The sequence below is a fragment of the Vombatus ursinus genome, unplaced genomic scaffold (genome assembly GCF_900497805.2).
Source record: "Vombatus ursinus unplaced genomic scaffold, bare-nosed wombat genome assembly UNPS02009132.1, whole genome shotgun sequence".
NCBI lineage: Eukaryota > Metazoa > Chordata > Mammalia > Diprotodontia > Vombatidae > Vombatus > Vombatus ursinus.
The window spans coordinates 10440136-10466869 of NW_020948910.1; the positions used below are offsets into that span (position 1 = coordinate 10440136).

Here is a 26734-nt window from a genome sequence, read left to right on the forward strand (position 1 = left end):
CTGCAATTACCTGTATCCCTCCTGTCCCTTCATAGAATCATGTCAAGTTTATTGTTTTCTTTAACTTCCCTTAATTTGTTGTTATTTTTGGTGTTGGATGGTGGGTGGAATTGCACATGGCAAAAGTACCTCTCATTTCTTAGAGCTGGCTAATCTATCTGGACCTGGTATTTCCCAGCCATCCTCAGCTAAGCCACACAGTTTAAAACTGTGGTCTAGGGATTCAGTCATTTCATTTGCCCTCCCTACTTGGTGCTGCCCTATGTGATTGTTTCTCACGTGTAATAATGATGGCCAGGACAGAGAGATTTGGTCTGGATTGGACAAAAATGTCCCTACAGGAATAACATACACAATAGGGGTATCGAAATCTATCTTACCCTACAGGAAAATAAGGGGGAAGGGGACAAGAGAGCAGGAGGTTGAAAGAGGGGAGGGCAGATTGGGGGAGGGGATAATCAGAAGCAAACACTTCTGAGGAGGGACAGGGTCAAAAGAGAGAATAGAAAAAATGGGGGGTAGGATAGGATGAAGGGAAATATACTTAGTTTTTCACAACATGACTACTATGGAAGTGTTTTGCATGACTACACATCTATAACCTGTATCGAGATGCTTGCCTTCTCAATGAGGGTGGGTGGGGAGGGAGGAAGGGAGAAAATTTGTAACCCAAAGTTTTAAAAACACATGTTAAAAAAAATAAAGAAAAAAAATGTCCCTACAGACCTACCATCTCAACAGAACTTCTTCCTTACTCAATTTCCTACAATAATGAATATGGATTCAATTGCTCATGGCACAGTCAGAGTAACTTCTAAGAACACTAATAAGTAAAACGTACACCAAAATTTAGACTCATAGAATCCAAGATTTAGAACTTGAATGAATCTCAGAGGCTATCTAGGCCCATTTCCTTATTACACAGATGAAGAACTGAGTTCCAGATTAAATAACTCGCCCAAGGTCACACAGGTAGGAACTGGAAGATCTGGAAATCAAACCCAGGTCATCTGACTCTACATTCTTCTCTCTTCCCACTGTAAGGGCTTAAAGCTACCATACGAAACATAAGCTCACCTGGTCTGGGCAAAAGGTTAACCACACCCATACTGATACATCCCTGTGGCTCTAATAGATTTAGAAGTTCTGAGAAGAACAATGTAATGGCGTCTAGTATTTGTCATCCTATTGTATAGGCTGGCCTAAATTTTTTTCTGTATAAATTCTCTATGTATATAGGCTGGCCCTCACCTCAAACATCATACCTAAATAAGCAAACAAAGGAACCAATGAATGAATGAATAAATACACTATAGCATTAATTAGCATGACTAATGCTTTGTTTCACTTCTGGCTGGCCAGTTGTGTTTTCTGGTGTATCTATCTTTGTTTCTGTGACGTTGGTCTGAGGTTCAGACTGGTTTTGGGAAGTTAGATGTTGATAAACTTCTTCATTTACACAAGACATTGATGTTGATACAGGCTAGGGGTTGTGTTCAACTTGGAATGCCAACTAAAAACATGACACTAGATTTTTGCTATTACTGAACACAGTAGAAGTAACATTGGCAGTGAGATGAGCACATTTAGAAGAAAAACATGAAAGGCTTGCATGAGTTTGGCTTGGCCACCTTCAGTCATGTTTGGCCATCATGGGGTTTCTGTAAACACACTTTCCAGCCTCCATGGGAATGATAAACTAGAAGGTTATCTTCCAGCCATCCAGGCATGCCCCATAGTTTTTGGTGATCTGTCTATTATTGTTGCTAGTATTAGGGGGACAGTAACACGCCTGCTCCATAGTATGTGACAGAAAGATTTCTCTGATTAGTGGCTCAGTTACCATGGAAACTATTGCCCTTATTTAGGTGCAATCTGTAGTGTACACATGACCAGTATCCAGGGGTAACTGCCAGGATGAAAGTCACTGTTTTGACAATTATCCTCTGGTTAGGCAGATGAATCCTTTCCACTTCCCTCCTTTAGTTTTAGAACATTTCCTGACACTCCCGGAAAGGTCTTTAAAACACTTATCTCAGCAGGATATATATGTTCCCACTGCTGTAAGAACAATAGTTTTTACGAAGTGGTGGCAGGCCTAAATGTATATTAAAAAAAACCACTTGGCAAATGCTTCCCATTTTCTTCTGTACTCCCCCTTGGAATATCAGAGGAAAATCAACAGCTAGTTGCCAAAACTCTTCTTGGTCAACAGGCCGTGGTGCCTGGTTTTGTCCAAATGGCTCCTGAGATCCAAGAATCAGAGACATAAAGTGACTGGCAAACAAATGGAAATCTAATATATGTTTGACTAATTTGGTAAAAGGTCAAAAGAAATCCTCAGCATTAGGGAGTTTAATATGCTTTTGGCTGTCACAGGCATGTTAAGGGAGCAGAACGCCAGGAAATCCTGCTTTTTAACAATATAGCATTTTTTGAGCTCCAAACCTTTGTTTTAGAGCATCAGTGGGTGATTACAATGGAATAAATCTCCTTAGAGTGTTCAAAGATGTAGGCCTGCTGCTGCTTGAAACGACACTGGTTTATGACTTCAGAGGACTAATTGTAAGGCATTCTTCTGTCCTTTATGTGTTATACGAAAAGAATGAGGGCCAAAGTATTGACATGTTTTGCTTAATTATATTTCTTTGTCATAAGGAAGAGTTTTATTAAGGGAATACTCAGGGAGTGATATTTATATTAAGAAAGAATAGTCAACACAATTTTTTTTCTTTGGTTTTTTTTTTTTGGTGAGGCAGTTGGAGTTAAATGACTTGCCCAGGGTCACAGAGCTAGTAAGTATCAAGTGTCTGGTCTGAGGTGAGATTTGAACTCAGGTCCTCTGCCTCCAGGGCCGGTACTCTATCAACTGCACCACCTAGCTGCCCCTTATCAACACAATTTTTAATAGAAGACATTGATTACCATCACTTCACTTGAGATTTGGTTTGAAGGAGAAAATGGCTAATAATAATAATAGTAGTAGCTAACATTTATGAGGCACTTATTATGTTCTAGGCACCGTGTTAACCACTTCATAATTATTATTTCATTGATCCTCACAACAACCCTGGGAGATTGGTACTATTATCATTCCCATTTTACTGATGAGGCAAACAGAGGTTAAGTGACTTGCCCAGAGTAGCATAGCTAGTAAGTGAGGCTGGATTTGAATTCAGGTCTTCCTGACTCCAGGTCTGGAACTCTATCCACCATGCCACTTTGCCGCTAATGTCAACTTGGAAGGAGGCTTCCAGTGGAGGGCCCCAGAGATCTGTGCTAAGAGTTGCCCTTTGGAAGATGGAGTAGACTTATTCTGTTTCATCCCAGTGGGCATAACTAGGTATAATGGCAGGGGTGTGCTAGAACCAGTTCATAAGAGCTAGAATACTGTTAATTTACACTTCAGAAATCAGCAGACACCACAAAGCAAGGCTTGATTTATTGTTTTGTTGATTGTCTAGATTTAAGAAAGTATTAGAGAAAATGTTAATGAACATAAAAGTGTGTTGTGTGTATTTTTTTTTTCTGAAGATCTGGTTGTTAAATGTTTACCACTATACCCTTGTGAAATGAGTAGAAGTTACAGAGACAGATATAGGTTTGATGTCAAAAAAATCTTCCTAACAGTCAGAGCTATCATCAGAAGTCTTTAAGCAAAGGCTTGTCAGATATACTTAAAAGGGGATTCTTTACCAGGTGTGGGTTGGACAATAAGTCCTATGAGATAGATCCTTTCCACCTCTGATATTCTGTGATTCTGTAAGCCCAAGGATAAAAATATCTTCTTATAGTGGTTACCCAGAGGCATAGGTCATTAATTAAATGAGGTTTTCTTAGCTCACAAATTTCATCTGCAAATAAGCCCTTCAAAATGACATGGTATTATAGGTTTTTTTTTTTTTTTAAACATTTCCCCTCTAAGCCTTGTAAAAAGCTTTGACTACTAGTAGCACCTAGTAGCTGACATGAAACAATTAAATTTTTACTGAAAATTACAGAGAGAATGAATACCACTTGACACTACTGCTAAGTTGATTAGTTCTTTTTCTTCTGGGAATCTAACTGCAGAACCTTCTAAAAAAATTTATTGGTGGTAAGGGAATAAACATTTATATACTGCCTACTAGGTGCCAAGAAATGTGCTAACTGCTTTTTACAAATATTATCTCATTTGACCCTAAAAAGGGAAGAATATATATAAACATACCCAGTTGGGTATAGAAATCTATCTTACCCAACTGGGAAATAGGAGGGGAAGGGGATAAGAGATATGGAATGGGAAGGGGGTGAGGGGGAATGGTAAAAGGGGATTAGGGGAGGCAGTGGTCAGAAGCAAAACAGACTTTTGAGGAGGGACAGAATAGAGAGAGAGAGAGAGAGAGAGAGAGAGAGACAGAGAGAGAGAGACAGAGACAGAGACAGAGACAGAGAGACAGAGAGACAGAGAGACAGACAGAGAGAGAGAGAGAGAGAAAGAAGATAAACAGAAGAAAGCTGGATGGAGGGAAATAAACAGTAATCATAACAGTGAATGTGAATTGGATAAGCAAACCCATAAAACAAAAGCATATAGCAAGGTGGATTAGAAACCACACTCCAACAATATATTGTGTATAGGAGACACCCTTGAAACAGAAAGACACAGACAGCTAAAAAATAAGGGGCTGGAGCAGAATCTATTATGCTTTAGCTGAAGTAAAAAAGGCAGGGGGAGCAATCCTGATAGTGGGGCAGTGGATAGAGGGCCAGGCCTGAAGTCACGAAGACCCATCTTCTTGAGTTCATATCTGGCTTCACTTATTAGCTGTGTGACCCTGAGCAAGTCACTTAATCCTTTTGCTTCAGTTCCTCATCTGTAAAATTATCTGGCGAAGGAAATGACAAACCACTCCGGGAGTTTTCCAAGAAAACCCCAAATAAGGTCACAAAGAGTCACACACAACTGAATAATAACAACAACAACAACAAAAACAACAAAACAATCATGATCTCAGACAAAGCAAAAGCAAAAATAGATCTAATTAAAAGAGATAATCAAGGAAACTACATTTTGTTAAAAGGTACCATAGACAATCAGGTAATATCAAGAAATTTTACAGCAAGTTTCTCTTTTCTAGAGAAAACATATTTTCAAATATGTGGGGAACTGAATCAAATTTGTTTTGTTTTTTTTTTTTTAGTGAGGCAATCGGGGTTAAGTGACTTGCAAGTGTTTGGTCTGAGGCCGGATTTGAACTCAGGTCCTCCTGACTTCAGGGCCAGTGCTCTATCCACTGTGCCACCTAGCTGCCCCTATCAAATTTATAAGAATAAGAGCCAATCCCCAATTAATAAATGGTCAAAGGATATGAACAGGCAGTTTTCAGAAGAAAGCAAAGCTGTGTATAATCGTATGAAAAAATGCTCTAAATCACTTTTGATTAGAGAAAGGCAAATTTAAACAACTTTCAGGAACCGCCTCACACATATCAGAAATGACAAATGTTGGAGGGGATGGGAGAAAATAAATACATTAATGAATGGTTGGTGAAGTAGTGAACTAGCCCAACCATTCTGGAAAACAATCTGCAACTATTCCCAAAGGCTATGAAACTGTGATCCAGCAATACCACTACTAGGTCTGTACCCCATAGATATATAAAAAAAGGAAAAGGACCTTTATGTACAAAAATATTTTTGTGGTAGCAAAAACATGGAAATTGGAGGAATATTCATTAATTGGGGAATGACCGAACAAGATGCGGCGTATGATTATGACGGAGTACTATTGTGCTGTAAGAAATGATGAGGGGAGGTGGTTTCAGAAAAACATAGCAAGAACTATACGAGCTGATGCAAAGTGAAGACCATCGTGTGTAGGAATAGCAATGTTGTAATGATGGTCAACTGTGAAAGACTTGGCCACTGTGATCAATACAATGATCCGAGATAACTCCAAAGACCTCATGATGAAAGAATGATATCCACACTTCCAGAAAGAGAACTTACGAACTCTGGATACAAACTGAAATCTGGTTTTCTCTCTTTCATTTTTTTATGATACGGCTGATGTGGAAATATATTCTGCATGATTTCATATGTATAATTGATATAATATTATTTGCCTTCTCTGTGGGTGGGGGAGTGGTGGCAGGGAGGGAGAGAATCTGGAACTCAAAATTTAAAAAGAAAAGAATGTTAAAACTAAATAAGTAATAAATTGGGGGTGGAATGAATGGATGGTAGATTTCGGATGTAATAAATACTGCTCAGATCTCACGACAGCTCAAGCAAATGTTGCTTCTTTAGGATCTCCCAGTTAGAGAATGTGATTTGAGCTCTTAGGAGAAATGGCATTTCTGAAAACACGCCGAGGGTTATCATGGTCACCGGGCAGCAGCAGGATGTAATAGGATCATAGCTCTACAGCTGGGAGGGAGCTGAGAGGCCAGGCAGCCCCTCATTTATTGGATGAGAAAACCAGAACGTTAGTCCCTTGTTTATTAGACGGGAAAACTCCGTCTGAACATCGGAAGGCCTACATTCTAGTTTGGTAATCTTACTTGCTATGCCACGTGATCTCTGTTAGTCTCAGTTTCCTAATATTTCAACCTGGAATAGTAATACTTGCAATACTTATTTTATACGTTTGTCATGAACAAATCACTTTGTAAATCTCTAAGCACGATTACACATAAAAAGTATCATCATCCAGGAAATGTACGATTAGAATAGGAGGTGGGCTGGTTATGTAGGGATGGCAAATGGACAAACCCAGGCTTGTTGGCACAGATAGAATATTCAAAGACTTAGAGGAAGGTCCCCAGCAGCTTGGGGAGACACACTACTCCACTCCAACTGTGAAGGATTTATGGGAGGACACTGAGCATTTATGGGAGACAAGAATCCCACTGGATAAAAAGTGCAGATGGTTTGTAATATGCACCCTTGGAGAAAAATCCCACATCAATGAGATCACAAATCCACCGAAGTAATGAAGTATGAATTAATTATCTCTGGGTGCCTTCCTTTACAGAGAAGAGCATGGGAATTTCATCCTCCTCCAGTGTCTGTCTCTTCAGAACAGATTGCAGTTGAAGGACAGAAACAGCTTTACCTTTGTTAATAAACTGAGAGTTGTTGCATCACATTTTGTCGAGATAAAATTTCCATCAAATTCTTTGTTCTTTTTGCTAGATTTCTTCAGCAGAAAATACGACAGATATTCTAGTGGATTTTCCTAGGGGGAGAAAACACCCAGAAAGGAATCCTTGTTTAAAACATTCATCATCCAAAATTCTTTGTTACATATAAAAAATATGAGGCAAGGGAAGACTTTTTTTCTTGGCTTTTTGTGTAGTGCAATAAAATATCTTTAGAAAACAATGATAGTAAAGGCTGTTATTCAGCTAGGTCAGGAAATAGTGTGTTCCCTTCAATAAAAGTACCAGCCATATCATTGTTTTCTAAGTTCAGGTCATGATACAACTTAGGGTAACTTGGGGCTTATAGAAAAGTGTCAAAGCTTTTCCAGAAAAAGGTCACATTTCTCATTCTTTATGGGGGGAGGGGGAGGAACAGGAAGGTTTTTCTAGGGAGGAACCCCGGAAGGAAAGGCTGTATCCAGGTCCAGTCCTTTTTCCACCAATTATACATACTTCATACATGTACTGCTGCTCAGTCTCCCAAGGAATGTAAATGCGTGTGTGTGTGTGGAGGAGGAGAGTGGAGTTGGGTTGAAACAAGTGGCCTAGGACTCCCTGTTTTGGTTTCTGTTTATGTGTTAAAGTGCCTCAATGTGCTACAGTTGTCCAGTTTGGGATCATGGCAAGAACAGGCTGGAAGCCATTGAAATATGCCATTACTCAGTTACCTATGGTTAAAGAATTCAAAGGCAATGAAGTGCACTTTACTTTAAAACTATTCTGGACATAATTTTCTTTGGTAATACAGCAATGCCTCTGGGTCATCATTATGAACATAAATTACTGCCATAGCAGCAAAGCCCAGAAGTGGCAGTTAATAGGGTTCTAGTTGATAGAATGCTAGATAAGTCATTTATGGCTTTGTGTTGAAAGACTAATAAATCACTCCCAACTGCATTTTTACAGGTTCAGCACAATATGGCACCAGAAAAGCAATTTTGAGAGATTTCTGTTCATCTACCCAAGAAATCCATCACCTATTTAAAAAATAAATTAGTATCCTATCCAAGCTCTAGCTGAAATTGAAGCAGATAAGAGTTAAGTGAAGAACAAGGAAAAAGTTAAATTAAACCATGGACTTGTAGAGTTAAATTACTATTATTGAAAGGAAGTGTTTGAGAACTCATTTTTGTTTGTTTTTTGGACCTGTAATTCATTATTATCTGAACTCCTTCTTACTCTATAACCCTGGTTACTTCATTGTAACTAGTAGTCTTAGAGAGTTGTTTACTGATGTCATCAGTATGACTTGAACCTGAGTCTGCAGGATCCACAGGCAAACACCTATTGATTATGTCGTGCTGCCTCTCCAAGAACTATTTCCTGAAAAATCTAAGGGAACTAAATATATATAAATAATATTCATGGAAACATGAATACCTTCCCTCTTCTCCCCTCCTTCTCTTTACTAACTCCAAATTTAGAGCCTACCACTTGATTTTCCTCTCAGCCTTTTTATTTTCTCTTGGTGTTGCCTGAAGTTGGGACTCCCCTTGGCACTTCTGACATTCAAATGGGCCTCACTAGAAGCCAATTCTTTCTATCCTGGATCTGATGAGATTTAAAAAATTCTCTTCCTTCCTAACACTCAACACCATCTCACTTAGTTCCTTTCTCTTTGTGTTTTGCTTTCCTTTTCCAAATATCAGAGCCTTAGCTTTCCTCCCCCTAAACTTTTTTCTCTTTATGTTTCTTTTCTTGTCTAGTTTCAATCATTACCCAGTTTCTCCTATATTCTCTTTATTCTCCAGTAAAGGCTACAAAGCTACTACATTTACCTCTCTTCTAAAAAAGTAAAAGGCACTTCTGATTAGAATCAAGGGCAAGACAGAAAAGGGTTCATCATATCAATGATTATGTTACCTAAGGAATTTCAGCATAAGCTTGCTTGTAGACTTGATGCAGGGAAGGGTTCAAAACTTTTTAGTCATTGCCCTCACAAGATGACAAAACATCTCAGATGAAGACAAAGTCATATTTTATTTTCAGGTTAATCAGTGAAGGTCCAGACATGTTGACTGAATCAATCAATCAAAAGCAAACTAGGTGTGAATAAGTCCTTAATCATTTTGAAAGAATCGTTAAGTCTTTGGACCATTGGAGGAAAGGAAATCTCTTTTGATTGGTCAAGAGAATCAGTCACACCCTTTGGGTTATGTATGAAAACAGCAAGCAAGTTCAGAGCTAGTGAGTTGCCCTCCTCTCCTTCCTCTCTATTGACTACATGATGACCTTCTGAACTTTGAAAAATCAGAACATCTGGAGTTCCCATCTGTGTCAGGAGTCCTTTCCCTGAAGTAATAGTGGCTGACAACAGAGTCTGAATTCATAGATGGGAGACCCAGTAAACACACTGAGGAAAGGCAGCTTCAGGGAGTGTCTGGGGCAGAGAAAATAGGAGTCTCTAGAAAGGCACTAATCCTGGGATCCCAGCCAGATGCTAAGAAAGTTCTCTGCAAAGTAAGAAAAGGATTCCTGGTGATCAGAAGTTGTAAGTTACCCCCTTGCCACATGTATCTATCGTGGTACTACTACTAAGCCTACTCTACCCAAGGATATTCTGTGTGTGTGTGCAAGGAGAGACCGTGCCCTTGGCTTGGGGGTATTGTTTTTGTAACAACTGTGTCTGGTATACCTGCTAAGCAAGGTATACCTTTCTAAAAGTTAGTTGAAGCTACTTGATTACCTTTTGGAAGCATGCAGGTTGGGGCTCAGAATCAGGATTAAGCATTTAGGGTTCAGGGGCTCATGAATGACAATCTGAGAAAACTCCCATCCCTCAAAATTCCCCCTAAAACCCTGAAGGGGGAAGTAGTCATTTGCTCCCTGGGAACCCAGCTCACCAGTGTCAATGGAAATGAGGGAAGTGACCTCAAAAGGATGCTACAGTAACAACCATTTTTAAAAAGCTTGGTTTAAACATTTTTCATTTCATGTTTTTGTTTCCATTTGATTGTTGATGTACGTTTTATCCCAGTAAGCACTTACTGATTTCTCCTTTGACAGCTCAATCAATCCTTCAGCTAGGACCTGAGCTGTTTCTTGATTGGCTAGAACATTAGCAAGGCTCAGAGAATCAAACATAAACTGCCCTGCAAGGTAAAAGGTCATAAACTACATTAGTTATTTAAATGGTGTAACTGGATTTTGTAACTGGATTTTAAGGCATAGTGGATAGAGCTCTGGGGCTTCAGATATTTACTAGCTGTGTGACTCTGGGCAAGTCACTTAACCCTGTTTACCTCAGTTCTTCATCTGAGCCGGAGAAGGAAATGGCAAAACACTTCAGAATCTTTGCCAAGAAAAACTCAAATGGGGTCACCAAGAGTTGGACACGACTAAACAACAATAACCCACAACCACAACAACCAGCGACAACCAATGTCAACCAACAACAACACCCTGATTTTTGGTGAAGGTCCCTGTCCACCTACAGGAAGGGATCTTAAATAAAATCTGATTAAATAAAACATATGCAAAGGGAGGCAGGCAACTAACTGTAACTTGAGAGCTCCTGTTTTAGTGGAGAGAAAGAATGCACAGAAACCAAGATACATAGATACAAATACTACTACGCATCACTTTACAGAATCAAAACAAAAATGAGGACAACCAACTCTGGCAATATATCAAAAATACCCATTCTCCAAAAGTCAATACAAAATGAAATGGGTAAAGTTTTGGAGAAGAAAGAAGGGGAAGGAAAAGCAGGTACAGGAAAACAAATCAGTAACCTAACATTTTGATTCTGAGACATGGCCAAAATCCTTCAATTTTTTCTACATATTTGTGCATAGGAAACATCTTAAAAAATCAAATAAAATATCATACACATTCTTGTTTTTTAAAAAGAAAAATAATGTGCTTAATAACTACATGTTGCCTTGCTTTAAAAAGCAAAGCATATATATGTAGTTTTATATACATAAATGTTATGTATCTATGCATATATACAAATGGTTTACTACATTTAATGAACTGAATTTAATTTCCAGAACTATTCGCACTACTTCTCATTTTCAGTGTATGAACAGCATTTTCTCTTCCTGGTATAGGACATTATTTATGTTAAAAAGTTTCACTTCCACTCTTCTCTGGTATTCTAGATGCAAGACAGATCACAATACAATGTCACACCTATTTTGCACCATCATTTTCATTTAAAAAAATTATTGAATATCCATTTGAAAAGCAGCACTGTGGACAGAGAAGAAGTGGGATATGCCCCTGCTTTTGAACAATATAAAATCAATAGGAAGGGAGGAGCCAGGATGTAAAACACTTGTTGGGAAAGATAAGTTAAAGACATACATACACATAAATCTGTCACAACGCTTGTACACATTTTCCAAGGAGACAAGTGGCGTGTAAGGTACACAGTAGAAAGGAGTTGGGGAAGGGAAGAGCAAAGGAAAACCAGAACTTTAAGGAACTCAGTTTAAGCTACTTGGGGAGAAGTCAGGGAAAGGATTGCCTTGAAGAGAGAGTTAATGATGAAAAATTTGTTGTTTAGGTGAAAGAAAAAGCTTGGGGTGCCCCAGATGAAGTTCAAAGTGGAGAAAGAAAACAAGATTCAAAGTAGAACCAGTGAAGCTTGTAAATATTCATTTTTTCTGAGAGGTTTTATCCATAAAAATTAATCATGGGACTACACTGGAGCATGAATTCAGTGAAGTAAGATAAAGCCAGATGGTGCTGGACCTCAAAGTCCACAGTTAGAGAGTGAATTAAAGTAACTTCATTAGGGGTTGGTATGATCTGAATGGTGCTTGGTCAAAATGATTTGTGCAGAAATAGCATATAGGACAAACATGGTGGGAGAAGGACAAAAGAAAAGTGATTAAGGGATAAGAGTTGTGACAGTAGAAATTGGGCCTGATCAAATACATTTATATAATCTTATAAATCAGGCTGGATTTGAACTCAGGTCTTCCTTACTCCAGGCCCAGTGCTCTGTGCACTATAGTACCACCTAGCTGCTGGATTTCAGAATCACAGAATCTCAAAATTGAAAAAGGACTTCAGAGCTTATCAATTTCCTTATCTGCAAAATGAGGAGGTTAGACTAGATGATGTCTAAGCTCTAAAATTTTCTCTTTATACTCTGATATGACTCTGCTTAAAACCCACCTTCCCCACTGATATCCATAAATTCTTTTTTTTCCCAATTTTTTAATATTTTATTTAAAGTTCTGAGTTCCAAATTCTATTCCTCCCTCCCTTGCCTTCCCCCTCCCTGAGACGGTAAGCAATCAGAATATCTATAATTTAAAATTATACCTACCTTGATTGCTCAGCATTTATGAATTAGCAATTTATGAATTATGAATTTATGAATTTATGGGGCTCTTGGACCATAAGGTGGATTAATGAGAGATGAATCATTGCATTTCTAGGAAGCAAAAGGACAGATTTGGGGAAGATGTGGTTAAGCTTGTAGTAGCTCCTGCCATCACAGCTGAAGGATTTCCTTGAGCAGTCCTTAAAAAGGAACTTCAGTCCTGGAGGCTTAAGTTTCTACTTGGTTCAGGTTTTAATTGTTCTTTTATATTCTTACCCTTGTCCTACTTACATCTGGGTCTTGTATTTATGAAATAAGAAAGAAATCTTTAGTCGTCAAAGTGGTTCTTAATGGGGTGTGTATGTGATAGAGGCCTATCCTCAGAACAATGTTTTTAAGTGTATAAAATAAAAAATAAAGGAAAACAATTATATTGATGTAAGTTACTAAAATTAAACATCAAAGTTCATGGACCTAGGGCAGCTAGGTGGCACAGTAGATAGAGCACTGGCCCTGGAGTCAGGAGGACCTGAGTACAAATCCGGCCTCAGACACACAACATTTACTAGCTGTGTGACTCTGGGCAAGTCACTTAACCCCAATTGCCTTGCCAACTCCCACCCTACTCCCCCCCCCCCAAAAAAGTTCATAAACCACATGTTAAGAATCCTTGGCCCATGACATCCTGATTGCAATTGATTCATGTAAAAGAGAGGGGGAAACTAATTTCAGGAATCTATTTACTAACCAATAATTTCGGCTAGATGGAAACTCACCAAGATAAAAAGCCAGGATTCAAAAGAGGCAGCAACAGATAAAATATGGAAGGGTAGAGCAGGAAAAGTAGAGGATATAACTATGCTGGAGATTTTGCTGCACCCAGAAGCAAGCAGTTTTCCTTAACTGTAATTTTGGTCATAATATTTCCTTACTAAGTAACCCGATGAGACTGTCATTTCTCTTTCTGTCAAATCTCTACCATCTGCATCAAAGCTGTTCTCCTTAGTTCTCACTATATTGCTCTTCAGATGAGAATCTATCATTTTACCAGGTTAACTGGCTGTTCTTTCCTTATACGAGGCCTCAGAGGCCTTTAGCTTTCCATACCTTCCACAGTGAATTCCTCCCTTTTTAGAAGTATGGGGGAAGGTACAGCAAACTGATCCTGCAGCAGGAGACTTGGATTTCAGATCTGTTACTAGGTCATTGTTAGATATCAAATGACTTATATAATAATAATTCTAATAACAACATTTATATAATGCTCACTGTGTCAGGCACTGTGTTAAGGGCCTTACAAACATTTTCTCATTCGGTCCTTACAACAACCCTGGGGGATAGGTGCTATTATTATCCCTATTTTACAGCTGAGGCAGACAGAGGTTAAATGACATTCCCCTGGGTCACACAGATAGTACAGACTTGAGGCTGGATTTGAACTCAGGTCTTCCTTACTCCAGGCCCAGTGCTCTGTGCACTATAGTACCACCTAGCTGCTGGATTTCAGAATCACAGAATCTCAAAATTGAAAAAGGACTTCAGAGCTTATCAATTTCCTTATCTGCAAAATGAGGAGGTTAGACTAGATGATGTCTAAGCTCTAAAATTTTCTCTTTATACTCTGATATGACTCTGCTTAAAACCCACCTTCCCCACTGATATCCATAAATTCTTTTTTTTTCCCAATTTTTTAATATTTTATTTAAAGTTCTGAGTTCCAAATTCTATTCCTCCCTCCCTTGCCTTCCCCCTCCCTGAGACGGTAAGCAATCAGAATATCTATAATTTAAAATTATACCTACCTTGATTCCTCAGCATTTATGAATTAGCAATTTATGAATATTATGAAGATAGAGCACATTATTAATAAAGTTCTATCCCATTCTTTTAGTTTTATAACTTTCACATGGTCTCACCTGTTCTGTGTTTTTCATGTTCATTTGTTGTGTTTGCCCTTTTAGAATACACATTCTAGGAGTACAGGGTCCCTATCTATTTTCTTTAAATCTCCATATAGTGCCCAGCCTAGAGCAATGCTCCGTTCCTAGAGGATACTCTACCACACGTCATTGTCCCATTGAGTTACAAAATGAGGGATCACGTTATGGCAGAACTTCAGAGCAGATGCTGGCTTCACTATTACAGAGAAGAGCACAAGATCTCAACACATATTACCTGAGGATAGCTGTAAGGGAGATAAAAGACATAAGGGACTAGGTGACACTAAGGAGGCTGAAGAATTCATTTTTACTCAAGATTCTTTCTAATCTGATCTACTTTATTTACAAAATATTTTTCTTGCTTTCTTATTTTAAAAAAAAAATCATCCTAGACATGTAATAATGTATTTTGCAGCAAATCTGCAACAGAAACGGAGAGAAACCTTACCAAGAATCTTGCCACTGATGTTTCTTTGCAGCTCCTCAAAGTGAGGCCTCAGCTGCTTCCGGACTGATTTCAGGGTCTCTTCCAGGAATTCCGTGAAGCTGTGCCATGTCTGGAGCTTGCGGTCACAGAAGTAAATGGAAGGGGGGGAAGTTCCTTGCTTCTGTCCCAGCCAATCACTAAGAACTGACATTATTTTCTCCTCTTATTTTCAATGACATGGAGTACAGAAGGGATAATTTAACCTCTTGTTAAAGGATAGCCAAACACAGTTTACACTGATGTCTGCTTTATGAGCGAAATGACAGAAAGACGAACTGGCTGATATTCAAGGGTGAACTCAGAGATATCTTACATGCCTATCTGTTCTCTTCATCAGGGTCACATTCAGAGACCTTAGAGGTCATCTAACTCAGTCCCCTATTTTACAGATGAGGGACGAGGCCCAGAGAGGTCCAGAATGGCCGATGAACTTCCTTCCTACTGACCCCACCTCACATAGCAGCTAGGCCTTCGGAGCCATCCAAAGGAACAGAGCATGGGGAGGGGGCTTGTGATACTCTGCTCCAGTGCCCTTGACCAGAGATGGCCTCCTAGCTAACTGTTCTGGGCTAGATGGCAGCTTCCCTTTTCCAAATGCAGGAAGTCTTGTGAGAGGGCAACCTTTGTCCTTGCCCTAAATGCAATATGGCTTTGGAGGCTCCCAGACAAAAGGTGATGACAGGTAAGGGGGGGGGCAGGGTGATTTTAGGGATGGAGATTTTTGCTGACAAATGTTTCCAACGGTTCATTCAGTACAGACAAGAGACTGAAACTCTTTTTTTTTTTTGATTGGGCAATGGGGTTAAGTGACTTGCCCAGGGTCACAGAGCTAGTATATGTTATGTGTCTGGGGCCATATTTGAATTCAGGTCCTCCTGACTCCAGGCCAGTGCTCTATCCACTGTGATACCTAGCTGCCACCTAGCTGCCCCCTAGACTGAAACTCTTTCCACCGGACAGCAATACCTCACACTTTGACATAAAGCAATAGGATTAAAAGGTTATATTATTTTTAATTTAATTTTATTTTTTAGGCAACTGGGGTTAAGTGACTTGCCCAGGGTCACACAGCTAGTAGGTGCCAAGTATCTGAGGTCACATTTGAACTCAGGTCCTTTTGACTCTAAGGCCAGAGCTCTATCCACTGTGCCACCTAACTGCCCGCTTATCTACCTTTTTTTTAAAAAAAAAAAAACCCTGTGGCAGCTAGGTAGCACAGTAGATAGTGCATCAGCCCTGGAGTCAGATGGGGCCTGAATTCAAATCTGATTTCAGATGCTTACTAGCTATGTTACTCCCCAAAAAAACAACCCTGGTTGTTGTATTTATGCCCTGGTTTTTTGATATAGTATTCTATCAAAGAAAGAAAATAATCCTGTCCATACTAGAAATCATCATGTCCATGTAATGCTAATAGTAATGACTTGAATTCTACTGATGTCTCATCAAACAGGGTTTAACCAGGGATAGTTTGATAAAGTTGATATATTGAATTAAAATGACCTGTGATTTCAACATCAAACAAACTTAAGGTCCATTTATTTTTAGTTAAATCCAAATGGAAAAAGACAGCATGGTACAATGGATAGACCCGATTTCAAATCCTGCCTCTAACACATACTGACTGTGTGACTCCAGGTCAGACACAACTCTTCAGTGGTCCAGGCAACTCGGTAAGGCTTTGCAAGCTACACTGGTAGAGCTTGAGTCTTCCTGCCTCCACGTGCCTCCTGGCTGCATGAATCTTCTCCCAATGTAGAAAAGGGACAGTATTCCTTTAATGAAAGGCTAAATTAAAGTCATTTATGTCAGCAGTAGCTAGTTGCCATTTAAGGTATGGATCTGTTCTTTCTCTGTGACTGCTCTATTTTGAGATTTTTCCAAAGGGGAAGTTGGGTGAGGTAGGTGAGGAATCAGTCCCTCATCCATACTTACTGTGTTGGTAGGATCCTGTTGCTATCCCTGTGGGGGAGCTAAACATTGTTCCAGTCAACTGAGACAGCTGGGAAAGGACTTTGATGCCTGCCTCTGCAAAGTCAGAAGTACTTCTATTAGTTTACAGCCTCTGTCAGGGAACAATTAAATATTACTGAAAAAGTACAGCGAGATCAGGTCAAGTCCATTAATAGTTTTCTTTCTCAATCCAACTTAGGAAGCCAAGACCAAAAGCTTTCATAGAGTTATGTTTCAAGGCTGAACACAAACACTTCATTTCTGTTTCTGCTTTTCTAAGTCAAAACATATTTTCCTCACTTTTTTTCCCCAGGAGATATGTTTGTTTTAAATTTTAGGAAATTGAAGTAGATTTATTTTCAGAGTAGATGTAGCTATTAGACATTTAAAATGGCCTAATCTAAGTTTGATTTAGTGTCACAAAATTGACCAAACCGGTCAGTTTAAATCATAAGCAAGCATTAGGGTTGAGTGCAATCAGTAGTCACAGCTTACAATATGTTTCCTTCCCCAGGGTATAATTGAGTATCTTGGAAATTGAGGTAATTACAATCACGTAGCCTAAGACATTTCATTTTCACTCTTTCTATTAATGCTCTACTAATCAATGCTCTAAATGGTTGCAGTTATTACACAGAACCAGCAACCATGAGTGGACTCTCACTCCTTTCTTTAGTCTAAGTGTCATTTAGTCAGGCTTATAGCTTTCATCTCTTTGTTCTCAAGAAGAGAACTTTTTTTTTCAATTCATAAGACTTTCCGTCAGTCCAGAAAATGATTTCTAAAAGTTAAATAGGTCTGATAAAAGTCTATTGGTCAAGCAAAATATGAATAGACTCCACCCACATTCACAAAAGTTAACTCAGTCCTTTCTATTTTCCTCCTCTAATTACTCTGTGAGGAAAAAAAAAAGCATCTAGCTGCAGCTAATAAAGTAAAGGCTTCCCCCAAGAAAACAAACAAAAACTGAATAGAATTAACAGACAGAATGTACTATGATTATTTTAGGGCTGATGCTTAGCTTTCAGTAGATCTGGCCTGAATTATTGTAAATATTCTACCTTTTGTAGGGCATTGCTGATCTACATTTAATAGGTTTTGAAGTATATGAAATATGAAGTATATGAAAATATGTTATGTATCAGTAGATTGAGTGTCCTTCCCACTCCCTTTCCCATTGGTTGCTATGCTAGAAAATCTAATGATGCGCTTCACGTATGGTAGAAGATGCTGCTTCCAGTTCACGGGTCTCTTTGGACAAGGCTTCTGAGAAGACAAGATGTGCTTGAAGGAAGGGAGTGGAGAAAGGGAGAATTTTTCCCTACCTCAGCCTAATGGCCAGGCTAGATTCTTCTGGGACCCTAGTCTCCAAGTAAGTCATGGATTCAATTAGCCAGGTTTGTCCCAAAGACTCCTGGTTGCTTTCTCCTCCTTTTATATTTCCTTTCCTCTATCACTGACCTTGTGAACATCAAAAGGTCCTGAGAGGCCTCCAAGGGCAAAAGGCAAGGACAGTGTTTACCAGGACAGTTTCAATAAAGTAGCACTGGCAGGTTTGGGCTTCTGACAAGGAAAGTACTTGCATCATTGATCAGACAGACCCCTGGAAAAACGAGCTCACTTGGTGTTTGACTGCATCATGCTCAGTGGAGGTGAAATGTCAACTAACTAATTAGCAATCTTGCAAAAATGTTTATATCCCAACAAGGCTTAAATATGAGCCTTCCAACCTTCTGTAACACCAGGGATAATTTACTGTATTGTGTTCTAATCATTCTATGATTCTTTATTACTTAGTATTCCCTTTTCTGTGTAGGAGTAAATTACCTGTTCCATACTTTCTTCATTTTTCTCCGTTGAATGTTTTGTTTTTTTTTTGAAACTTTCCCCCTTGCTGGGGAGAAGCCTTGGACTTCAAGCCCATTTTGGTTCAATCCAAGTCTAGGATGGTGAGAGTTCTCTGGAGTGGGCATGGAGGATTGGGTAAATTTCATAGAGAGAGGATAGGCAAAGCGCCACTTGGGCTTTTATCGACATCCTCTCCTACTTCACAGCTCTGCTGGGAAAATTGTGTAATTCAGTGAGTAGAAGAAGGCAAATATACATGAGGCTTCTTTGTAGCCTACAAGTTTTTGCTTTCTCTCAGTCATTACTAAGAACAATATTTTCTACTTGGTCTCATCCCTCTCTGCAATTCAAATAACTCAGCATTAACTGTATAAGGAGGAAGAGAAAATGTTCAATGAGTAATGACTTGACCTCATTCCAGAGTCTTTGTTCCAGGAAACCAATGGGAGTAGGGGAGGGGCATTTTCCATGCAGTGACTACCAACCTGGTCATCCATGATCCTCCGCTGGCTCAAAGAGCTACACTCAGACTTTTGTTGTCATAACCCCCTCTTCCAAGGGCTGGCCTCTTCTATCCCTGTTTCCCCTCAACAAATCTCTAGGACACCACAGTCTGACTCTTTGGGAGAAATGAAGACCTCCTTCTCCCAACACAACCACACATGGTTGGACCATCTCTCTCTTTCTATCACTGTACTCTCACCCCTTGCCACTGTTTCTTATGTCAACTGTTTTTGCCCCAGGTGAAAGAAATTGCTAATTATGGCTCTGCCTCTGCTAACTTCATAATTTATAATTGTAAAATGGGGCTGGGATGGCTTTATTCTAATTAGAGCTTGGCAAAGGCTAACCTGATGCTGCGAGAGGGACAAAAATATCAACATGACCGCCTTCTTCTTGAGTAGCCACACAACTTCCAAGTTTCTCCCAAAAGTCTCGTACCTCAGGGGTCAGCACATTTTCAACACCAATTGTATAGCCTGATTAAAAAAAATACATTTAGGTACAATATCACAGCCAGGAGCTTTGTTTTTGCATTTTATCACACAGGAAAGAAGCAACATTATCACATCATTGAAAGTCATTTTACGACTCTCACTCCATGGGAAACGCCCCAAGCCAACTCCTGTGTCTAACATCATTGCCAAAATGTGTGGGTCATATTAACAGATCAATCACTTATTCACTCAGCAAATATTCAGTCAACGTTTGTTAAGTACCTACTCTGTACAGATTAGGGACTAGGGGAGCATGCAGAGGTTACATATACTAGTATCCTTTCCCACATGGAGTTTCCAGTCTATTAGGGAGATAATGCCACTAAAATAAACAGATCTATGGTCTTATCATATGGAAGCACAGAACATGGACCATCAAGGGAAAGGCCAAGGAGAATATACCCTGAGTGTTTACTGGCACTCCTAACTCATTCTTTGTGAATATCCATGGATTTCATCAATGTGGATGTCACTCCCAATGTTGTTATTCCCATCCATTTATGACTATCATGTGTGACTCTTGTCCTTTTCCTATATAAATTTTTCCTATATTTTCTTTGTGTTATATCACAAAATCTATGAGTTGGGAAGGACCTCAGCACTCATCTAGTCCAACCCGTACATGATAGAATATCCACCATAACATATGTACCTGACAAGTGGCCATCCAGTCTATGCCAGAAGACCTACCTTCAAGGAGTGGAAGTCTACCAACTCTTCAGGCAAACCATTCAAGTTTTTGATCATTCTGATTGTTAATAAATTTTTCCTGATAACAAGTCTAAATTGAACTCTTTGCAACTTCAACCCATTTCTCTGGTTCTGCCTTCTGAAGCCAAACAGAACAAATTTAACCATTCCTTCACATGACAGCCCTTCAACTACTTGAATACGGTAATCATTCCCCCTTAGTGAAATTATCACTAAGATAAGTCAAGAAGTTATTAATTGCTTTGATTTTGAGAGGGGTGAAGGAGAGAGACAGACAGACAGCTACTGACATACAGATGTGGAGCTAGCTCTTCTTGACTTCTGAGAGACAAATGTTAAATTTTCAGTGTAAACCCTTAAACTTTGGATCAGCAAATACTAAGTACAAATAAGGGTTTGATTTATTATTTTATTGATTGTCTAGACTTAAGCAATGGAGGAAATGTTAATAAGGCAGATTAAACCTGAAAGTGTATCATACATTCATTTTTTTTCCTCAGAAAGCTGGTTGTTACACTTTTATCAGCATACCCCTGGTTTTATCCCACTAAATCTTAATGATACCTATGAGGTTAAATTTGCCCCTTGTGTTAAGACTTCCAGTTCTGCTTGTTTGCTGCCTAAACTTTAGGTATTTGTGTATAGATAGTGGAGGCCACAGGTTGTATTCTTGAATCCTTCCTTGGGTTTTGACTTCTATGAATCTCTTGATATTTCAGCCATTAGTCTTCCTTCTTTGAAGCTACTCCCTATGATGTCTAACTTTGAGGATATACACACACAGGCAGTGTCTTTCCTTTCCCATCCTTTTTAGTTTAAAACTCCTTTGATTAGATTTGCAAGATGCCTTTTCTTACTCACCATGTGCTTATCCATTGCCCTCAATGTTACACTCATTTTTAACCTTTTAACAACTGTACTGTCCCCTAACTCACAATCATATACTACAAGTAGAATATTGGCATTAAAAATATGGGCCTTTATTTTCTAGAAGGTGAGAGCTTTGAAGTTTCCTGAAAGCAATCTGGTTTTCTTCCTTCTGTTTAATTCTTTGCCCAATTTATTGTGCACTAATACCATCTGTTCAAGATTTTATGTATACTAATTTATACATAATTCTATATGTATAGTACATACTGATGTATCATGTAGTTCTATAGGTTGTCTAACTATAAGTCATAATCTGGACAAAAGACATTCACTTCTTTTTTTTATTATGAGGAAGGCCAGGCCAAATTCTTTTGATTAGTTATCAAACTCTTCCAGGAAGTTCTACAATATTCCAAGCTTTGATGCAACCAGAATAATGTCAAAGGGAATCATTCTTCATCATGGACTCTGGGCAGGCTCTTCTCCAAGGTAGTGGAAAATACTTTTGGTATTTATGGTCTTATGATTTATCTGATATTGATGATTAGAGGATGGTCAAACAAAGCTATTGCTATTATTATATCTTTCAAGGAATTTTACATAATTTTGATATATGAAGGGAAGATATCTTGTTAGAGTGTATTTAAGGTGGCATTTTACTCCACCAAATGCTTTAAAAAAATAATTAACTAAAAAAAAAGTACAGTGGAATTTTGTCTTCTTTAAATCTTTCATTCAATTATATGGTAGTAAAGATAGGGCCTACTGTGGAATATCCCCTGAGAAAGTCTGCCTGTCCTCCACTCTGTACTTTAATCAAGCATGCCGTTGATGTACGTATAGATGATTCTCATAAACATTTTGTATAGATGGAAAAGTAGATATGTAAGTCAGAATGTTTGGTGGGTTACCTTTTTTGCTTAATAAGGAGATTTTTTTTCCCCATGCCTTTGGTATCTTCTCTTCTTTCAGATACCTTTTCTGTTGCTTTCACAATAATGTTATCTCCTGCACATGTAAGCTTGTTATAATCCAGTCACTTTCCCCAACTTTGTTCCCTCTAGTAACATTTATATCTCCTTTATAAGCACTTTGGGGAATGTGATGTTAAAATTCTAGTTATTATAACAATTGTCCTTCATGTTTTAAAAAGTTTTATTTTTCATAAAAATCTTTGCTAATCTTTACCATTTTTCTTCTATTTTTTGCCTTCCTCTCGTTTTCATATTTAAATGACCTTGGGGTGATTTTGGTTATCTAGAATCACGATTTTAGGCCTATCTTAGCTTATGCTTCTAGAGAGTTTGCCATTACTTCAAAGGCCTATGGGTAGACTAGGTATGAGGAGATTTTGCTAACCTGAAGACATTATGAGTAGGAGAAATTTTCTTTCCCATGAGAAACTTTGCTATCTTTAGGTAGAACATTGGAAAGCACCTGTTCAACTGGTAATACTTGTTCTCTGAATGTTCTAATCATGACATGGTCATTGTGTCTTCTCACTATACCTTCATCAACCTCCTAACTTTGTACCACCCTTTCCCAGATAACTTTCTGCACTTTCATTTAAATTTTATCATATGCAAAGGTTATACAATTTTAGCCATGCTCTAACTCAAGAAGGAGCTTTTTTTTTTTTATGGTGCTAAGATTCCATGTGTGTGTGTTTGAAATGCTTTCTCCCTTATAGCTTTAAATTATAAAGAATAATGCCTTTGTTAATCCAACACGGATTAACTGAATCAATTCTTCAATCCTTTTTTGTATCTCTAATCAAGCTCTAATCAAGGTTTTACCTTCCACATTTCTCTTTTATTTATGAGAAAACATTACTCACAATCTTCTACTAACCTTCTTCATAAGATTTTTACCAATGAATTTATATTCTAAGCCATTGTGACCTTTGGGAGGCAGTCTGGTACAATGGAAAGAGCCCTGGCTCTGAAGTCAGAGGACCTAGGTTGAAGTCTTGCTCCTGATACTTGCCAACGGTGTTCTTGGGCAAGTCACTTAACCTTCCTTGGCCTCAGTTTCCTCATTTGTTAAATTACTTAAAATTAGAAGGGAAATGGGTACCTGGGAAAAAAAATCTTTTAAGAAAGTTTCTCTGATAAAGGTCACATAAGCAAGATATACTAGGAGTTGATGCAAATTTATAAAACTAAGAGCCATTCCCCAGTAGATAAATGGTGAAAGATATATAAACAGGCAGTATTCAAAGGGGGGAAAAATCTAAGCTCTCAACAACCATATGAAAAAATGCTCTAATTCACTAAATAATTAAAGATAAGCAAATTAAAGGAACTCACACCTATCAGACAGAGAAAGATGACGAAAGGAAAAAAATGACAGACATTGGAGGGGTCTATGGGAAAAACAGGTACACTGATGTACTCTGTTGGTGGAGTTGTGAGTTGGTCCAGTCATTTTGGAAAACTATGTAGAACTATGCCCCCAAAGTTGCTAAATTATAAATACCCTTTTATTCAGCTATACCATTATTAAAACTATACCTCCAAGGAGATCAAAGAAAGAAGAAAAGGGTATACAGGTACAAAACTATTTATAGCAGCTTTTTTCGTAGCAGCTAAAAATTGGAATCTAAGGGACTGTCCTATTGAGGAATGGCCAAACAAATTATGGTATATGAATATAATAAATATTATTGTGCCATAAAAAATAATGAGATGGACAGTTACAGCCAAACTACAGAAGCCTCTATAAACTGGTAAAGAGCAAAGTAAGCACAATTTATACAATGTATTGTATAGAAACACAACTTTGAAATACTTTAGAACTCTGGTCAATGAAATGCTAAACTGTGAAATTATAGGATTAAAGATAAAACCCATCACTTTCCTCCTGCCAGAGAGGTGATGAATTTAGAATGCAGAGAGACATAAATTTTCAGTGACAGGCAGTGTGGAAATTTGTTTTGTTGGACTATGTATGGATATGATGCATTTTTTTAGATAGCTTTTCAGATTCTTTCTACCCCCCAGATCTATGAGCCTGTATCACTTCACTTCGAGAATAAGTAAAGCGTTTGCTGACTATAGAGTTGTTAAGCTCTTTTGATCTCCTGGCAATAGGGCAATTGATTTGTCAGTTAAACTTCCTATAAAATTTTTATAATATGTTTCTATATCATTTTTTATTCATATCCCATGTTTCACAATCAATAACTTGTTTGAATAGATCAGGATTAGTTTCTATTGCAAACTATATTTTTTCATTTTTATTCATTCTTCTTTATTTGTATTAATTTTGATCTTTGCTTTAAGAAGTTAGTGGTCTGACTATATACAAAGAGCTGATTCAGGAATGATTCTCATCTCTTATCATTCCTGGCTCCAACTCATTCTTTTCTTGAAGAACATATTCATGATACATAGTCATATCAAAGTATATACTGATTTAATTTGGAGGATCTTATTGAGTTCTTTGTTGAGTTTCTCTGCCTCTGCATCTTATGTAGCAGATGTTGGTGCATAAACTGAAATTATTTTCATAGTGGCCTTTTTATAAATACTTATCACAAACACGGTAGTACAATACAACCAAATATCCTATGAAATGAAGTTTTTCGTTGCCTTTGAGTTCCTAGTAAAACCAACTTTGCCAGCTCCTCTATTTACCTTCTTCAAGAGTCTCTAAATCATCCCTTCCTTTTAGTCACAACTTTATTCTTCTGGTTTTATTTAAAGTGAAAATGCCAAGACTAATGTAATTTATTTCCTCCAAACCTTCACTTCTTGATCATTGGACAGGTATCTCCTATTTAAAATACCAATAGCTGTGTTAAAATTTATAGATGGTCTAAACCCCATGATTTTTAGTACTTTCTGTTACTTTCTCCTATTTTGCCAATCTCACTGAAGAGGCAGAAGGGGACTATTTTGCAATTTTTTATACAGGTAACTGTGATATACATTATTACATGATAACTGTGCCATCATAGCATTACCAAAAATGCTATTGGAAATTATCATGACTCTTGCTGTCTCTGGACCACTTTTTCATTACATAGTGAAACACTGTATACTCAAGGTTCAGAGGGCTGTGACTATTCATCAAATAATTAGTTATTGGATACCTATTATGTGTGAAGCATTGTGCTGTACATCATGGAGGATACACATAAGACAATATTATCCATCAAAGAGTTTATAGACAAGTAATTACACTAAATTATGCTATGTAGACTAAAAATACAGTGAGTGCTATAAAGTGGTAAGTTAGTAAAGAGGGTGGAGCCATTACTTCTAGAAGATCAGAGAAGACTTTAGGAAGGAAATTGCATTTGAGCTAAATCACAAAGAATGTATAGAAATTAGACAGGTAGAATAAAGGTGGGGCAGAAGGGCATCTTAAGTAGAAAGAATAGAATGATCAAAGGGATGTAGGTAGAAAAGTGAAAAGTATATTTGGGGAATAGCAAATTCCCAGACTAAGGAACAGTTTATGTTAAAAAAAAAAAAAGACATTAAGCACCTACTATATGCCAAGCACTATGCTAAATGCTTTACAAATTTTATCTCAATTGATCTTCCCAACAACCCTGAGGTATATGTGCTGTTATTATCCCCATTTTATAGTTGAGGCAATTGAGGCAAATAGAGGTTAAGTGACTTGCCCAGGGTCACAAAGCTATAAAATGTCTAAGGACAGATTTGAACACAGATCTTTCTGATTCCAAGCCCAAAGTTCTGTCCACTGCACTAATAAAAAATAAGTTAGAAAATAAATTGGATTTTGATCATAATGCGACCAAGAGGAATAGGAGAATTAGGAGGGAGCACACCACACTGTGCTGCCTTTTTAATGAAAGCTTCAGAATTCCAGGATCAAGTTCCAGGCAAATATGTGTCAATAAAGATAAATCAAAGAGAAGTAAAGAGTTCAAGACAAAAGCAAAACTTTCAGGACTTTATAAAGATGAATCAAGAAGAACTTCTTTCCTCTCTCATTCTGAGAGCTCTGATGATTGCACTAAATCACATTCACTTGAGAAGCCTATTCCAATAAGAAAGAAAGAGATGTGTTGCTTGGCTACTGTAAAGGAATAAGAATGTTTAAGTAAAAGAATCTGACGGTTTCACTCTTTAATAGTAATCATAGGTCCCAGGGAGTGGCAGTAGGTACTCAAAAGAAACCAGTGTGGTGCCAATCAGCATAAGATCCTAGTACTAAGAATGAGATAACCTAGCTACCCCAAGAGCTCTGTGGCATATGCATGTAATGGAATGTTATTGTGCCATAAGAAATTATGAAAAAGATGATTTCAGAAAATCCTAGGTAGTATGAACTGATGCAGAGTAAAGTAAGCAAAACCAGGAAAACAATTAATACAAAGAACATATACAACATTGTAAAGAAAAACAACTTTGAAAGACTTAAGTACTAATCAAAGGTATGACCAACCAATATTTCCTGATGTAGATGAATGATGATGAAAC

At 38.1% G+C, this 26734-nt stretch overlaps 1 protein-coding gene across 1 annotated transcript in view; it reads right to left on the reverse strand.

Annotated features, from left to right (window-relative positions):
• The window catches only part of ECT2L (epithelial cell transforming 2 like), a 108449-nt gene that overhangs the window by 16807 nt on the left and 64908 nt on the right, over positions 1 to 26734 (reverse strand). Inside the window, exons 9-13 of the mRNA XM_027850722.1 lie at positions 19548 to 19676; positions 16831 to 16923; positions 14857 to 15039; positions 10176 to 10279; positions 7100 to 7222 (exon numbers count right to left, since the gene is read on the reverse strand). Of these exons, the coding sequence (XP_027706523.1) occupies positions 7100 to 7222; positions 10176 to 10279; positions 14857 to 15039; positions 16831 to 16923; positions 19548 to 19676 (632 nt within the window). The remainder of the gene's footprint in view (positions 1 to 7099; positions 7223 to 10175; positions 10280 to 14856; positions 15040 to 16830; positions 16924 to 19547; positions 19677 to 26734) is intronic.